General features: G+C 38.1%; 1 protein-coding gene across 1 annotated transcript in view; it reads left to right on the top strand.

The window, feature by feature from the left end:
* The window catches only part of LOC562831 (gamma-aminobutyric acid receptor subunit pi), a 118526-nt gene that overhangs the window by 92934 nt on the left and 6752 nt on the right, over positions 1-18840 (top strand). The window contains exons 6-9 of the mRNA XM_009307613.5: positions 1901-1983; positions 13450-13587; positions 14136-14288; positions 15656-15849. Coding sequence (XP_009305888.1) covers positions 1901-1983; positions 13450-13587; positions 14136-14288; positions 15656-15849 — 568 coding nt within the window. The remainder of the gene's footprint in view (positions 1-1900; positions 1984-13449; positions 13588-14135; positions 14289-15655; positions 15850-18840) is intronic.

Below are 18840 nucleotides of genomic sequence, written 5' to 3'. Positions count from 1 at the left end.
TTTTCTGATTTTGAAAGTAATGCAGTAAACAATAATTGAAACAATAATTATAGTGAAAAGTGCAATTTACAGTGCATCCGGAGAGTATTGAGAGCGCTTCACTTTTTCTACATTTATTTGTTACAGCCTTATTGGATTTAATTGGTTGATTTCCTCAACACTCTACACACAATCCCCCATGATGATAATGTGAAGAAAGAGTTTTTGAGATTGTTGCAGATTTATGAAAAATAAAAAAGCTGATAAATCAGATGTACATCAGTATTCTCAGGCTTTGCTCAATACTTTGTTGATGCACCTTTGGCAGTGATTACAGCCTCAAGTCTTTCTGAATATGATGACACAAGCTCTGCACATCTGTCTTTGGGAATTTCTGCCTGTTCCTCTTTGCAGAACCTCTCAAGCTCTATCAGGTTGGATGGGAAGCGACGGTGTACAGCCATTTTCAGATCTCTCCAGAGATGTTCAATAGGATTTAGGTCTGGGCTCTGGCTGGGCCACTCAAGGACATTCACTGAGTTGTAGTGAAGCCACTCCATTGATATTTTGGTGGTGTGCTTTGGGTCATTGTCCTGCTGGAAGATGAAGCTCTGGGTCCAGTCTGAGGTGGAGAGCACTCTTGTGCAGGTCTTCATTCAGGATGTCTCTGTACATCGCTGCATTCATCTTTCCCTCTATCCTGACTAGTCTTCCAGTTCCTGCTGCTGAAACACATCCCCACAGCATGATGCCGACACCACCATGCTTCACTGTAGGGATGCTGTTAGCCTGCTGATGAGCGCTGCATGCTGTTCTCCAAATGTAACGCCTGGCGTTCACTCCAAACAGTTCAGTTTGAGTCTCATCAGAGCAGAGAGTTTAGTTTCTGATGCTCTGAGAGTCCTTCAGATGGTAAACTCCAGGTGGGGAGTGTCTTCCGTCTGGCCGCTCTACCATGCAGGCCTGATTGGTGGATTGCTGCACAGATGGTTGTCCTTCTGTAAGGTTCTCCTCTCTCCACAGAAGAGCGCTGGAGCTCAGACAGAGTGACCATCGGGTTATTGATCACCGCCCTGACTGAGGCCCTTCTCCCCCGATCACTCAGCTTAGATGGCCGGCCAGCTCTAGGAAGAGTCCTGGTGGTCAAACATCTTCCACTTACGGATGATGAAGGCCGCTGTGCTCATTTGAACTTTCAGAGCAGCAGAAATGTTTCTGTAAGCTTCCCCAGCCTTGTGCCTCCAGACAATCCTGTCTCAGAGGTCTACAGACAATTCCTTTGTCTTCATGCTTGGTTTGTGCTTTGACATGCACTGTCAACCCTGGGCTCTTATATAGACAGGTGTAGCCTTTTTAGATCATGTCCACTCAGCTGAATTGAGCACAGGTGAAGCTGCTGAAACATCTCAAGAATGATCAGGGGAAACAGAATGTACCTGAGCTCATTGTAGAGCTTCACGACAAAGCCTGTGAATACTGATGTACATGTGATTTTACAGCTTTGATATTTTTAATAAATCTGCAACAATTTCAAAAACTATTTCTTCACACTGTCATTATGGGGGATTGCGTGTAGAATGTTGAGGAAATAAATGCATTTAATCTATTTTGAAATAAGGCTGTGACATAAATGTGCAAAAAGTAAAGCGCTATCAATACTTTCCAGATGCACTGTAAATATAACTTTTATTTTTTGGTATTTTTAATTCTGTATCACATTTTTAAGTCTTAGTTAAAAAAGTGCAATGACAATTTATCGGTTGGCATTAGTCTTAAAACATTACTAAATATATTTTCCAGTTTGTAGCGTTAATTCTAAAATGATTAATCCCATCATGTGCTGTTTCCCACTTAAATATCAGAAACCATGCGATAATGTTGATGAAGCCCAATCTGAGCGGTGTTTATATGTTCTCTGCAGGATCACCACCACTGTGGCCTGTAACATGGATCTGACCAAATATCCCATGGACAAGCAGACCTGCACTTTACAACTGGAGAGCTGTAAGGAGAAAACATTTCGCACATTTCCATCTTTTCCCTCCCTGAAGTGTTGCTCTGGCAACAGCCTGACGTATTTCGGGCCCTTGTTTGTGACATCTGTACTAGCAGAACTGCACAGTGTTTCATATTCAAAGCATTTCATATTTTATAAGAACATGCTGCGGTTGCACACACACACACACACTAAATAATGCCTCTTTTCTGTGCAGCGCGCATTTCAGTCATGCTTTATTTTATTAATATTACAATTCACACTATTAACAATAATTAACTTAGACTTTTAGCTCAGTAAACTACTAATTCATCTTTTCTTTATATTAATAACCTAATATTTAATAGTTAATTAGTTAACTGTTCATTAATTAATCTTTGTTAATCTTAACTTGATCATAATCTAATGCAACTCTTTACATTGCCAACCTAATTAGTCAAATATTAACTTATTTTAATGCATCCTTTTACATGAATGACCTAATTAGTTAAATATTTTAATTAATTAATTAAAATTAAATAATAAATTAATTAATCTGTTAATTTGAACTTATTCTACACTGTCAGAAAATAAAGGTACAGGAGCTGTCACTGGGGTGATATCTTTCCAAAAGTCCACAGTGGTACCTTAAAGGTGCATATTAATGCCCAAATATACCTAAAAAGTACCTTTGAGGTACCATTATGCACCCTTTAGGTACAAATATGTATCATTTGAAAAGATACCGCCCCAGTGACTATGGAAGGTAAATCCTGCCAATTTTAAATAAATCAAATAAACTTTGGAAATAAAAATCAGATTAACCATTATATTTAAAAATACTGTTTGCAAAATATCTTCCAAAATTGAAAACAAAATGAAATTATTTGCCAATTTAACATTTCATTTTCACTGCATTTCCACATCAAGACTGCCAATATTAAAATAAAAAGCCAAAGTGAAAAATAAAAATGCAAACACAATTTTTTACAAAGCGTGTTATTAATGTTCACGCTATAATAGTGACACTATTCAAATTAAAATGTAAATATAAGCTTTTATTGACACTTTTTCATTTCAGTTTTCACTTTCGATTTCATTTTCAACCTTAACCTGTATGCAAAGCCTATGCTAATCAGTGGGAGGGGCGTATTCAAGTGACGTCGAGTGCTTTCACACAGAGCCCGAGAGCAGAAGCACGGTTTTGATGGATGGGACAGCGTGAGTTACTAATGTGTATATACAGTATAACAGAAGTAAAATGGCAAAAACTGTTAGTCAGCTTTTACATGAAGCAGCTGCTGCATTGGTAGAGCATGAGGAACAGGGGACACAGGAGAACCAAACGCCAAACTTTCGTCCCGCAGGCAGCAGGAGTCGCGGGCTTTCTCGATGGGCAAAGAAACTGCAGCGTAAGTGCGGTAGGCCTTGTGATGAAGTCGTATAGTATACTGTATTAGGTCTTGTGACGTTAACAACTTATTAGTAGAGGTGTGAAACTATACTGGTCTCACGGTTTGATTATGATAATCATGCCATCAATTCGGTTCAATTCGATATCACGGTGCATTGACGATGCCTTCCATACAGTGTTATATATTGGGGGGAGGCTATAACAAGCTGTCTGTATAAACACACAGACACAGCACCACACTGTCTCACATTCACACACATACACAAACATAAACAGCACAAAACAAACACACACACACACACTTAAGCCCTCTCAATACGAGTGTAGCCGGGAGAGCTCGCGCTGAGCGGAGCGGAAAAAAAAAAAGCGAAAGAAAGAAGCACTTTTCCGACGGTCCCTTACTTAGAGCTCTGCTCCGCGTGAGCTCTTCTGGCTAAACTCATTGCGAGGGCTTAAAGGGAGTAGTGGTCGTAATGTCGAGCAGATATAGAAAAAGACAGCTGTGAAGCATAACCAGCTTTTTCTTTTTGTATGAAACACACTTTAGATCTTTTTAGGAGTTATTGCCGCTATAACTGATGTGTCAGAAATATGGAAAACAAAACCAACTTAACCGCGCTCATTTCTGGCGCCCCCTGGATGTACAGCGCCCTTAGCATTTGCCTATGCCACGGGCCGGCCCTGAGTTGGCTGAGTGTTGTAAATACCGGCGCTCACCTCCCTCACGACAGAGCGCGTAGGAGGTAAATGACGTCAGTACATAATTACAGGTTATGATTATTACCGAACCGATACCGAATTGTCCGCATCTGCATCGTGGTGCACCAAAAAAAAAAACAATTAATTTTGACACCCCTACTTGTTAGTACTAAAATCTTTGAAAGACAGCTAAATTAGCTTGGTAAAGTTGGTTTTAGGTTTGATATTCGCCAGACAGTCATGCACGCAGTGTTAGGGATCAACTGCAAATTACATTATTTAAGAGATTAGAATATGATTAAGTTAACAATAGCAATGATTAAGTAGTTAAATATTTAGTAATTGATCTTTGTTAATGTTGACTGAAAAATATTCAAATGCATTTCTTTAAATTAACAGCCTAATTATACTAAGTGTTAATGTACACTTTACAATAAGGTTAGTCCGTGACCAAATTGCGCCCTCAGGTGGACAGTAGCAGCCCTCAAAATGAGACGCAGATTCAGAGTTCAATTTGAGGCGGCTATTAATTATCAAATAATCTAAATATTAAGAATGTAAACATTAGGTCAGCAGGTTACATTGAAACAGGACAGAAATATAATACAGCCAATTAGAAGAATTCCAGTTGTTCAGAACCAATAGCAGAACAGCAGCTACTGGGGAGGTGGGGCTAAAGACAGTATTACCCCATCTGATTGGTCAAATGTAAAAAAAACAACCAATGCATGACATAAGTGTAATGTATCACACGTCTGTGATGTGTATATTGCACACACTATTATCATAATAAGAAGCATTTAGCGTTATACACTGTCAGAAATAAAAGGTGTGAGAGCTGTCACTGGGGTGGTGCCTTTTCAAAAGATACACATTTGTACCTAAAAGGTCCATATTAATACCTCAAGGGTACATATTAGTGCCTAAAAAGTACAAAAGTGTTCCTCCTCAAATTTGAGGGTAGTGATATATACTTTTAAAGACTATTTAAGTACAAATGTGTACCTTTTGAAAGGTACAGCTCGCATACCTTTATTCTGCGAGTCTAGTGTGCAGCCCTAAAGCTCGTGTGACAGCTGCTAGATGTGGGTCAGAGCTGATTGGCTGTCGATCGCGCCCATATAAAGCTGCTTTAGCTCTTGCTGATGTGCTGTTCCTCTTGATCTGTGGCCTGTGTGCTGTTTTCTGATCTGCTCTTTCTTCTTCTGCCGCCGGTGAGTTTTGGATGTGGATCTTCCAGGTCTTCTGCTCGGGCTTATATAAGAGCTGTAAAGAGTAGGAGGAGGATCTGAAGTCTGTCTCACAATCTAGAGTTTTTCTCTAATGAAACTGTAAATTTCAGGGGCTGTCTGGGTCAAATCACCCTCCAAAAATCTAACAAGATATATTTGTTATGCACTTTTTTTTTTTATATATATATTTGTTATGTCATACCGTTTTTCAGGACCATTTAAATGTTTTTACTGTTAGGCTGTATTTACACTGCAGATCTTGATGGTCAATTCAGATTTTGTGACTGTATTTGCTGACCTGCTTACATTATCTTTTAAAAGTGACTCGTATCCGATCGTATGCATTTTCTACGGAACCCCGGAAGGGACGTAGTGGAGGAGAAAAAAAACGGGTGGGTAAAAAAAAAATAATGGGTGAAAGAAAAAAAATGGGTGGGAGGAAAATATATATTTCTAAGTTTTTTGCGTTCTCTCGCAAAGATGTTTTGCGTTCCCTCGCAAAGATGTTTTGCGTTCCCTCGCAAAGATGTTTTGCGTTCCCTCGCAAAACTGTTTCTCCACAAACACTTCCTGTTCACTGCACTCACGTAAACCCTCCCGTTTTTGCCGAAATTCTCCCGTATTTTACCATTCTATCCCACTTTCTTTACATTACTGTGCGTATGCTACCTATGAACCAGTGAATGCATGTATAAGCGCTGACTGACAGACGCGCTTCGTACAATAAACTGATCCCAGATCAGCGTCTGTACACGCCATTTACAGAGCAGCGGGTGTATGTTTAAACAGACAAATACACTGAATAATATGAAGTTTCTAAAGTAATGGACTGCTTTCATTATAGATCTGTGCATTCTTACAGAGACACTTCTGTTATCAAACTAAACAAAACATGAGATTCATTTGCTGCGCACTTGTTTGATAACAGAAGTGTCCCTTTAAATGGCGCGTACAGACGCTGATCTGGGATCAGTTTATTGTATGGAGCGCGTCTGTCAGTCAGCGCTTAAACATGCATTCACTGGTTCAGAGGTTGCAAAGTGAAAGGCGACAATCAGCGCACAGTAATGTAAAGAAAGTGGGATAGAATGGTAAAATATGGGAGAATTTCAGCAAAAACGGGAGGGTTTACGTGAGTGCAGTGAACAGGAAGTGTTTGTGGAGAAACAGTTTTGCGAGAGAACGCAAAACATCTTTGCGAGGGAACGCAAAACATCTTTGCGAGGGAACGCAAAACATCTTTGCGAGATAACGCAAAACATCTTTGCAAGGGAACGCAAAACATCTTTGCGAGGGAACGCAAAACATCTTTGCGAGATAACGCAAAACATCTTTGCAAGGGAACGCAAAACATCTTTGCAAGGGAACGCAAAACATCTTTGCGAGGGAACGCAAAACATCTTTGCGAGGGAACGCAAAACATCTTTGCGAGATAACGCAAAACATCTTTGCGAGGGAACGCAAAACATCTTTGCGAGGGAACGCAAAACATCTTTGCGAGATAACGCAAAACATCTTTGCAAGGGAACGCAAAACATCTTTGCGAGGGAACGCAAAACATCTTTGCGAGGGAACGCAAAACATCTTTGCGAGATAACGCAAAACATCTTTGCAAGGGAACGCAAAACATCTTTGCGAGGGAACGCAAAACATCTTTGCGAGATAACGCAAAACATCTTTGCGAGGGAACTCAAAACATCTTTGCGAGGGAACGCAAAACATCTTTGCGAGATAACGCAAAACATCTTTGCGAGGGAACGCAAAACATCTTTGCGAGATAACGCAAAACATCTTTGCGAGATAACGCAAAACATCTTTGCAAGGGAACGCAAAACATCTTTGCAAGGGAACGCAAAACATCTTTGCGAGGGAACGCAAAACATCTTTGCGAGATAACGCAAAACATCTTTGCGAGATAACGCAAAACATCTTTGCGAGGGAACGCAAAACATCTTTGCGAGGGAACGCAAAACATCTTTGCGAGGGAACGCAAAACATCTTTGCGAGGGAACGCAAAACATCTTTGCGAGGGAACGCAAAACATCTTTGCGAGGGAACGCAAAACATCTTTGCGAGGGAACGCAAAACATCTTTGCGAGATAACGCAAAACATCTTTGCGAGAGAACGCAAAAAACTTAGAAATATATATTTTCCTCCCACCCATTTTTTTTCTTTCACCCATTATTTTTTTTTCACCCACCCATTTTTTTTCTCCTCCACTACGTCCCTTCCGGGGTTCCGTAATTTACACAGCTCACGGCAAAGATGCAATGACCAGGAAAAAAAAAAAGAGCGAGCGCTGACTAACAGCTGATTATTAAAGAGTGCTCTTTCCTTTATTCCTGTATATGATCTGTTCACAGCTTTTGACGAGCTGTTTTACTACAGAAAGCTTCTCATGTGTTCATCTTCTTTTGATATACAGGCTTTTTTTTTTTTAAAACCTTTAGGTATCTTAATGTCACGTCCATGGTGTGATTTATGCACGTGATGTAGCTGCACTAGTTTTATATTAGTTTATATTGGTTACATGGTGGACATCGCTCTCTCTCGATCTCGTTAACATGCTTAAATACCTGTGCTATATGACAATATGAAAGCTGCTTAAGTCCCTGATATGACATGTAAGGTTTGGGACTCTGCTAAAGTCTGTTCTGAAGTGAAAGTGTCAGACTTGACGTCATTCGATACGGTTTAATGATGCATGACTCGCATTGACAGGTGAAAATCAGATTTACCTGCTTACACTGCAGACCTAAGAACACAGATCCCATTCATATCAGATACATTTCCACATATGAACAAGGCCTGAATCTGATTTGAGTAAATGGGAATCCATCTGATGTGTTCCTGCTTACACGTACATGGGCCATATCCCGTCTGTGCCACATGAGAGAAAACAATCTGAATTGAGTCACTTGAACAGTGCAGTGTAAATGCAGCCTTTGTTTTTTTGCTGCTATTTGTTAAACGGCAGATTTTTTTAAAAACATGTCGACTTTTTGTTTGCACAGTCTATATACAGTGGTCCCTCGCTATATCACAGCTTACTTTTCAAGTTCTTGCAGTTTCGCAGTCTAAACCCACCTAAACCCAACCTACTTGAGGTTTGAAGTCCCTTCTGCTTAGAGGTCACCCAACCTAGTTGTGGTGTAATCCCTCCTACTTGAAGGTCTCCAGGCTGCAGTGATACCTGCTTGAGTTTTCTCCCCACAATGTCAACGAAACATTCTGCACCATCAAAGGTGCCTGCAGTAGCACCCAAAAGGCAGAGGAAGATGCTAACCATGCTCAATAAATACTAATGGACCCAAAGTGTGCCTAGAAAATCTCCCCCACACCATTACACCACCACCACCAGCCTGAACCGCTGATACAAGGCAGGATGATCCATGCTTTCATGCTGTTGAGGCCAAATTCTGACCCGAGCATCTGAATGTGTCAGCAGAAATGGAGACTCATCAGAGCAGCAACGTTTCTCCAATCTTCTGTTGTCCAGTTTTGGTGAGTCTGTGTGAATTGTAGCCTCAGTTTCCTGTTCTTAGCTGACAGGAGCGGCACCCGGTGTGCTCTTCTGCTGCTGTAGCCCATCCACCTCAAGGTTGGACGTGTTGTGTGTTCAGAGATGTTCTTCTGCAGAGCTCGGTTGTAACGAGTGCTTATTTGAGTTACTGTTGCCTTTCTATCAGCTGGAACCAGTCTGGCCATTCTCCTCTGACCTCAACAAGGCATTTGCGCCCACAGAACTGCCGCTCACTGGATATTTCCTCTTTGTCGGAGCATTCTCTGTAAACCCTATAGATGGTTGTGCGTGAAAATCCCAGTAGATCAGCAGTTTCTGAAATACTCAGAGCAGCCCGTCTAGCAGCAACAACCATGCCACGTGTAAAGTCACTTAAATCCCCTTTCTTCCCCTTTCTGATGCTCGCTTTGAACTGCAGCAGATCCTCTTGACCATGTCTACATGCCTAAATGCATTGAGCTGCCGCCATGTGATTGGCTGATTAGACATTTGCAGTAATAAGCAGTTGCATAGGTGTACCTAATAAAGTGGATATACAGAGTGTATATTTGGTTGTTACTTTATTGCAATAGCATGCACCTTTTGTAAAGCAGCTCTCGTTGAAACAATTGAAGCATTAATTATTGTATAAACTTGAATTGAATATTCTTCCAGAGGTTGTTTATTCGTCACGTTTAAAGAATGGCTAATGGATTAATTTTGAGCATCAGATCATGTGAAGCGAGCATGCATGATGATGATGATGATGCAGCCATTCTTACGCAATGTCTCGTCCTCCAGGGGGTTTTATTTCTGGAAATGTACAGTATTGGACCTGATATCAGCACTCGGATGCATTGAAGCAGGGAGATGATGAAAGTCTCGCTGTCTGTGTGCCAGATTGGAGCCGTGTTGGATTGAGTTGTTCAAAGAGGCTGTTTCAAATAGAGGTTTTTATAGTGCTTCATATTCTAGATGGTATTCAAGTGTGTGTTTCTTATCATGCAGATCTTTCTCACTCACACACACACCGATGATGTTTTCACAGTGCAGCATTATTGCATGGCTTAATTGACGGGTAATTATATGCAGTTTGATGCAGCAAAATATTTCCCAAGTGCTGTTTAACAGAGAGGTTTTGTTAAACATTATCAATCATAATAGTTTTAATAACTCATTTCTAGTAACTGATGTCATTTCTCTGTGCCATGATGACGGCACATTATTTTAGACTAGATATTCTTCAAGACACTAGTATATCTCCAGTTTCTCCAGGGGAAGCAATATTATAGGAAATACTGTATAAACATTTTCATATTTTATTAAACATTACTTGAGAAATATTTCTAAGACTAAAATTTTCAGAGGAGAGTTAATAATTTTGCCTTCAATATAGATATGTATATTATTTTACTTAATTTATGCTTTATTTTATTTATTCATTTATGTATTTACTTATTTATTTACTTATTAACTTATTTAATTTAATTACTTATGTATTAACATTACCTTATTTATTTAATTACTTATGTACTTTATGTATTTACTTATTTACATTATTTACCTATTACTTTATCTACTTATTTACTTGGTAATTTACTTGCTTATTCACTTATTTATTTAATTACTACTTTATTAAAATTATTTACTTATTTACATTAGTTCCTTATTTATTTAATTACTTATTTACTTTATTTACTTATTATTTTATTTGCTCGTTTATTTAATTTAACTACTTATTTACTTTATTTACTTATCATTTTATTTATTTGCTTATTAACTTATTTATTTGCTTGTTTACTTATTAATTTAACCTTTTTAATTTAAATATTTACTAATTTGTTAACATTACTTTATTTACTTTGTACTTTACTTCCTTATTTATTTGCTTATTTACCTATTGCTAAATTAATTTACTTATTTATTTACTTAATTACTCATTTATTTGCTTGTATATTTACTCATTTACCTAAATTACTTATTAATTTATCTGCTTATTTACTTATTTATTTATTAACTTATTTATTTTATTTAATTATTTACTTGTTTATTAACATTTACTAATTTAATTTATTTCCTTATTTATTTAATTATTTATTTATTTACTTTATTTACTTAATTACTAATTTATTGGCTTGCTTTATTTACTTATTTTTTGCTTATTTACTTAATTACTCATTTATTTGCTTTTCTTACTTTATTTGTTGATTTATTAATTTATCTACTCATTTACTTGCTTATTTGCTTGTTTATTTATTTATTTTACTTGGTTTCTCATTTATTTGCCTATTTACTTGCTTATTTACTTAATTACTCATTTATTTGCCTATTTAATTTAGTTTGCATGCATTTATTTATTTATCTGTTCATTATTAAGAACAGTGTAATTTCAAATGCAAGAAAACTCAACACAATAAAAAATCACAAGAGAATATATATATATATATATATATATATATATATATATATATATATATATATATATATATATATATATATATATATATATATATATATATATATAAATAAAATACACGTTTAAAGACAATAACAATATACTAATTTCGGTTATTTGTAAAGCCTTTTTTGTAACAGACTTAAACATGCTCTCAAATAATTCTGCATTTCAGGACACAAAACATAAAAAAGAGGAAGATATACATTAATAAGTGAGTGTATCACAGTGCAGTGACTGATGCTTGTGTACAAGTGTGTGTCCTTAGGGAGTCTCAGTGAACACATGGAAAACACACATTAATAGCCATCACGTGATCAGTGTAACAGATCTCACAGACACACACATGATCTGATGGAGGAATAAACCTACTGTGACACAGCACCACCATGAGGACACATGCTGATATTACACCCTGCTTAGTTACATTTAATTATTACTTTTATCCAAAAATTTGATGTCTCTGAACATTTAAGTATTTTACCGATTATAGCAATGGCCTGATGTATAATTTGACCTGATTTATATGTATATATATATTTATAATTAAACAAATACACTACTCTATGTTTCGTGGACAGATACTTTTATTCAGTAAGGATGTGACAAATTGATCAAAAGATACAGAAAATATATTTTTTTATGTTTCTATTTCTAAATAATAATAATGCTGTTATGCTGTTGCTCTTTTAATCAAATAATTCTAAAAAAAAATTCAACCAAATAAATATTGCATTGATATTTGTAATTAAAATTTTAAAACGGACTTGACAAGTTTGATCAATTTAATGCATTCTAGATTAATCAAAATATTTTCTTTCCCTTTTTAAAAAAATCTGTACAAATGCAAACGTATAAAATTGTATTTTTCCATAGAAATAAGAAGCTCTAATATTCGCAACATTGGGAATAATAAAGTGTTCTTGATCATCAAATTCTCATAGTATAATCATTGAATGATCGTTGAATATTAATCACTGACAATTTACAATTTGCAATATATTCATGTAGACAACGGCTCTTTTAAACTTTGATTGTATTTAATATTTATTGTATTTTATCAAATAAATGCAACCACTAAATTTGCAGTTAAAATCTTACCAACCTTTTTTATTATTTATTAATATTATTTTTAATCCAGTTTATTTAGTTTTGTGGTTGACTTTTTTTATTTTTTATTTTTTTTAAGGTTTAGTGTTTCTTTCCAACTTATTTTGTTTTCAGTTTTTTTTTTTTTTTTTTTTATTATTATTATTTAATTTATTATTATTATTACTATTTCTTCTCTGGGGTTCTGAGTTCAGTTCATGATGATAACAAAACATTTCATCTGAGCACTTCAGCTGATGTCCTAAATAGTTTTTAACTTAGAATTTAAGGGGAGATATTGTGCACAAATGACTTATAAGGGGTTTAAACCCAGTTGTGTCAGCAGTGTGTAAATATATCCAACCTCTAATGCTCAACATTAATTATTCAACTGTTTATAATCAGACTAGATGAAAACAGTCTGCAGGAACACTTTAATTGACATTCTCCCTTTGTACGTGTCATCAGAGGGGGAAAGCCCCGCCCACTAGTGCCCATCTCTCCATCTCATTAGCATAAACAGCAGCCCTGAGTGAGAAGCAGCCGTCTGTCCATTAGCCATTAGAGTGTTTGAGCTGCTGAAGATGATGTCAGCATAGACTAAGAGGATTATAGATGTAGAGTTTTAGATGAACAGCGACAGGAGCCACATAGACTGACAGAAGCATGAACACACACTCACACTGAAACACGCATGCACACCTGACCAGCACACACACACACACTGTTGTTTTACATGTGTCACTATGCTGACACACATCTGTCAGTAGCTCCGCCCTCTTCTGAAAAGAGCACATTCTCATTTGCATTTAAAGCGACAGTCACCAAAACACCACAATTAGGATCAAATCCTGAAAGGGTCAGTTTCAGAGAGCTGGAGAACATCATCTGTGTGCTATTCTCAGCTCAAACTCCACTACACACTCTAGACACAGCAGAGACGCAGTTTACATCTTGATAAAAGGATCATGATGGGTCCTCTTTAATTATGATGAAAGGATGTCTCATTTTTGACCTGATGAATATGGCAAGACATATTTGAGTTATTTGCAGTGGTTGAGTGTGTGCTCATATCTGTTGTGTGTCTGTTTTTTTGTTGTCAGGGGGTTATAATGTCAATGACGTGATGTTTTACTGGGCGCGCGGGAATGAGTCTGTGAGCGGTTTGGACACACTGAGACTCGCTCAGTACACTGTAGAGGATCATTACACATCTGCGTCTGAAGCCGTGTATGAAACAGGTACACACACACACACACACACACACACACACACACACACACATTTATGTGCTTGTTACAACTCTAAAGTTTAGATCTGGGGGATAAAGAGGTAACACTTTGATGATTTGTAGAGTTGGTAGCAAAATAGCAAACCGGCAAGTAAATACAGCAAAATTAAGTGAATTTATTTGCAAAAGTGAAATTAATTCAAACGGCAAAATAATCTGTACAAGTTAAAGGATCTCACTAAAGAAAAATAAATCAGTGAATGCATGTTATTACAGTGAAAAGAGGACTTCAAGCGGTGCCAAATAAATAAAAGCACAAACTGGCTGAACTGCTTAATAGAAAATAAACAAACAGTCAGTCTTCAGTGTTTGCACGCCATATCTAGACTGCCAACATTTGGGTTAAAGTGTCTAAGTCAGAGTATCTGATCAATCCTCTCCAATATTAATCATAAAATTAAAATAGTGATGTAGAAACCGCTCTGATACCCTCTTAACCTGTGATTTATTGATGGACGAGCAGCATTAATGATTTCATTCACTGATTTTCCTGGCCAGGAAATTATCCTAAGCTGATCTTCCATTTCGAGCTGAAGCGCAGCATCCTCTACTTCATCCTGGAAACATACGTGCCGTCCAGCCTGCTGGTGGTCCTGTCCTGGGTCTCATTCTGGATCAGCCAATCATCCGTCCCCGCTCGCATCTGCATAGGTACAGTTTCATTGGCAAACATACAGACACCACAGAGAGCATGTCACAACCACATCACAACATCATAGCAACCACTTAGCAACTACCCTAAACACCTTACAACTAATATAGTGTAATATTAAAACACTGTTACCCTGGCAACCACATAGCAACTATCCTAAACACCTTACAACTAGTTTAGTGTATTATTAAAACACTGTTACCCTGGCAACCACTTAGCAACTACCCTAAACACCTCACAACTAATATAGTGTAATATTAAAACACTGTTACCCTGACAACCACTTAGCAACTACCCTAAACACTTTACAACCAATATAGTGTAATATTAAAACACTGTTACCCTGGCAACCACTTAGCAACTACCCTAAACACCTCACAACTGATATAGTGTAATATTAAAACACTGTTACCCTGGCAACCACTTAGCAACTACCCTAAACACTTTACAACCAATATAGTGTAATATAAAAACACTGTTACCCTGACAACCACTTAGCAACTACCCTAAACACCTCACAACTAATATAGTGTAATATTAAAACACTGTTACCCTGGCAACCGCATAGCAACTATCCTAAACACCTTACAACTAATATAGTGTAATATTAAAACACTGTTACCCTGGCAACCGCATAGCAACTATCCTAAACACCTCACAACTAATATAGTGTAATATTAAAACACTGTTACCCTGGCAACCGCATAGCAACTATCCTAAACACCTTACAACTAATATAGTGTAATATTAAAACACTGTTACCCTGGCAACCGCATAGCAACTATCCTAAACACCTCACAACTGATATAGTGTAATATTAAAACACTGTTACCCTGGCAACCGCATAGCAACTATCCTAAACACCTCACAAATAATATAGTGTAATATTAAAACACTGTTACCCTGGCAACCACTTAGCAACTACCCTGACCATCTTGGAGCAAGTAACTTGTAATTGCATCAACCATTACTTTACCTACCACATAATAACTATCTAGACCACAGGTGTCAAACTAATTTCCAAAAGGGCCGCAGCTCTGCACAGTTTAGTTCCAACCCTAATTAAACACACCTGATCAAACTAATTGAGTCCTTCAGGCTTGTTTGAAACCTACAGGTAAGTGTGTTGGAGCAGGGTTGGAACTAAACTGTGCAGGGCTTCGGCCCTCCAGGAATTGAGTTTGACACCCCTGATCTAGACCATTACCTTAGCAAGCACTTGGCAACTATCCTGACCATCCTACTCCACAAGTCAATGTTGTAAAGGATCTTAAAGCATGTGCAAACATTTGTTCACTTATTTATTTTATTCATTTCTATATTTCTTGTTTAACATTGAGCCGAATGTAATTTCTGCTGTTTTCAGGTGTGACCACCGTCCTGACGATGACCACACTGATGATGGGAGCTCGCACGTCTCTGCCCAATGCCAACTGCTTCATTAAGGCCATAGACGTGTACCTGGGCATCTGCTTCAGCTTCATCTTTGGTGCACTGATAGAGTACGCAGTCGCCCACTTCTGCACACTACACCACCCCGACTGCAACAACGCACTCATGGTAAGAGAAGAGCTGCGTCTTCACCAGTGTCACCATCTTCATCATCATCATATTATTCATCATCATCATCATCATCTGTAGTGTCTTCAGAGGTAAGCATCATTATGGACCCTTTTTTCAGTCATCATAGTTGGTAAACTCAGAGCGCAGTGAGAGGGAGAGCACAACAATACATTTATTTTACAATCCTATTAGCTGAAATAATGAAATAAAACTCCATGATGGTGTTATCAAGACTTTCAGAAGAAGGAAAGAGTAGTGTGAGACTGATAACGGCAGCCAGAAGAGAGAATAGTGTCAGATTTACCACACAACCACATTGTAAACACATCAGCCATCTAGAACAAGATAACACAAAGCAACTTTTCGAAAAATCCACACAGCAACCATTAAATTCCTTGGGGTTTTTATAACAAATTTATTTGTTATATATCTTATCTGCATATTAGGTAGCCTACTATGTTAGGTGTGCAATCTGACACCATGACAATAGCCCCTTTCACACAGTGATACCGGTAAATATATGGAAAATTACTGGAACGACTTTACCGGTGAATTAAAAAAAACGCTGTTCACACAGGCGAGGACGTTACGGAATTTTTCCGGAAAGCTCCATTCACACATCCATTCCAAAATGCTGGTAAATTCTGACATCATTAACCAGAAATGAGCTCTAAGCGGCTGCGCTTGTATTTGTAACATTTGACTAAATTACAAACTCTGTGAATGATCAGTATTGTGAACAACTTGGATGAAAACACATAGAGAAACACTTTTGCATGTCGAGATGTACATGATATGTGTGTGTGCTGGTGCTCACAGGCTGTTTCACAGGCACACGCAAAGCTTGAAGGTAAACAAACAACGGCTTATCATAAGCATCTTATCGATAATTATCTACACAGTTGGCATTAAGAAGAACATATAATCGTTATCTGACTAATTTCTGCAGCTGAATGTGTCTGGAAAAATATTCATTCTCATAAACCGCGCGGACGTGAATGCATCTGACTGTTCTGATTGGCTAAAGCAGACGTCTCACGTCAGCACGTTCTAGACGTGCACGAGCTCTTTCCGGCAATCTTCCTTCTGCGTTCACACAGCGCAGCATTCCGGCAAATTACCGGTAATCTTACAACTTCACTTGCTGGAAAATAGCCAGAACGAAATTACAGGTATTTTCACAAAGGGCCTTTTCACACATACACACCTTTCCGGAAAATTGCCTGTAATTATCCGGAAAGGTGTGAATGTGTGAAAGGGGCTATTGACACATTTTAAAAATAAAGCTGCTTTATTTTGGTTGCTTGACAGATCTTAAACAGTAGGGATTAAGCTAAAGCAGGGGTCAGGAACCTTTTTTCAGAAAAGAGCCATTTTGGATCTTTTAGGCAAATGCATTTTTTTAAAGAGCCATTGGAGAAATGGAGCAGCACATGATGAGGAAGTCCATGAATTAAGAAAGCATAATTTATAGAATTTCTATCTTTTTGTCATCAACACTCGTGAATGTTGTTTGAATTACGTGCGCAAGGTTATTATAGAAATGTAAGTTGCATGCCCTTTATTGGTGTCGCAGTTCAAGCTAATCCACAGCACTGCACACGCTTGGTTGAAATCTCCTTTATTCTTATTCATTTTGCTGTAAAAATACAGCAAAAAGGTAATTGTATTTTCAATAGGAAACCGATTTTTAGTGACAGTTTTAATTTTTCTATTGAAGGGAGACAGCTGGAGAGCCTCATATTTTTGGTTGAAGAGCCACATGTGGCTACCGAGCAATAGGTTCCCTACCCCTGAACTAAAGGAAGGCAGTATAACTCTTTTTTCTTTTTTTAAACACGATCTTACTTTCTGGCGTAGGTAGGTAGTAGGTAGTGCTGTCGCCTCACAGCAAGAAGGTTGCTGGTTCGAGCCTCGGCTCAGTTGGCGTTTCTGTGTGGAGTTTGCATGTTCTCCCTGCCTTCGCGTGGGTTTCCTCCGGGTGCTCCGGTTTCCCCCACAGTCCAAAGACATGTGGTACAGGTGAATTGGGTAGGCTAAATTGTCTGGAGTGTATGAGTGTGTGTGTGGATGTTTCCCAGAGATGGGTTGTGGCTTGAAGGGCTACATAAAAACGTGCTGGATAAGTTGGTGGTTCATTCCGCTGTGGCGACCCCGGATTAATAAGGGGACTAAGCCAACAAGAAAAGGGAAAGGATCTTACTTTCTCTCTCTCAGATTTTGCTCTCTGGAGCATCTGACTTCATGTACCTCACTCAGGACATGCGTTAGGGCCTCCCCTACCGTAATACACCTAAAACATGGGTTACCGTAACACTCATCAATGGCAGGGAAGCGTTTTCTTTAACTGCAGGAAAGAGAGTCAATCTAAAACATTTATCGATTTGACCCGCATTATAATACCAGCCATACATGTTAAGCACAAATACTGTCCTTCAATTTGGTCACGTCCAGCAGCCGTCATCCGTAAACCAATCTCCAATCTCCTTAAACCAAAAATGTGCAGCTTTTTAAAATTTGGCTTTGAATTCAGCGATCGCAAAATCGTGAAAAAATAGAGGATCTCACTAGTCAGGACTTTTTAACAACCCATAACCTTATGCCGAGTTCAGACTGCTTGATTTTCAAAGTAGTGGCATCACAGATGTTTTCACACTGCTTGACTATCTGGGCTAGCGTTTCGTCACTGCTTTGTTTACACTGCAAGACGGATCAGTGACAGGGAGTTTCACACTGCATGACTTTACAATAGGAAAAATCTCCAACAACTTTGTCCAAACTACGACTCACATGCAAAAACATGTCGTATGTCTTTAGTTATTAACTACATAATGAGAAAGAAGCCTTTAATGGGGTAGAAAACGTACATATTTGCTCACCTGGGTTTGAAGGGAATTAGCCATTTCTCCTCAACTTTCTTTTTTGACCCCACCCATGCCGAAAATCTCATAGGCATCGCCGATTCTCTCAGATTGTGTCCTTGATAGT

The sequence above is a fragment of the Danio rerio genome, chromosome 13 (assembly GCF_049306965.1).
Source record: "Danio rerio strain Tuebingen ecotype United States chromosome 13, GRCz12tu, whole genome shotgun sequence".
In the NCBI taxonomy this organism is placed as follows: Eukaryota; Metazoa; Chordata; class Actinopteri; order Cypriniformes; family Danionidae; genus Danio; species Danio rerio.
The sequence above is the reverse complement of the archived record's forward strand: the minus strand, read 5'-3'. Positions and strand labels throughout refer to the sequence as shown.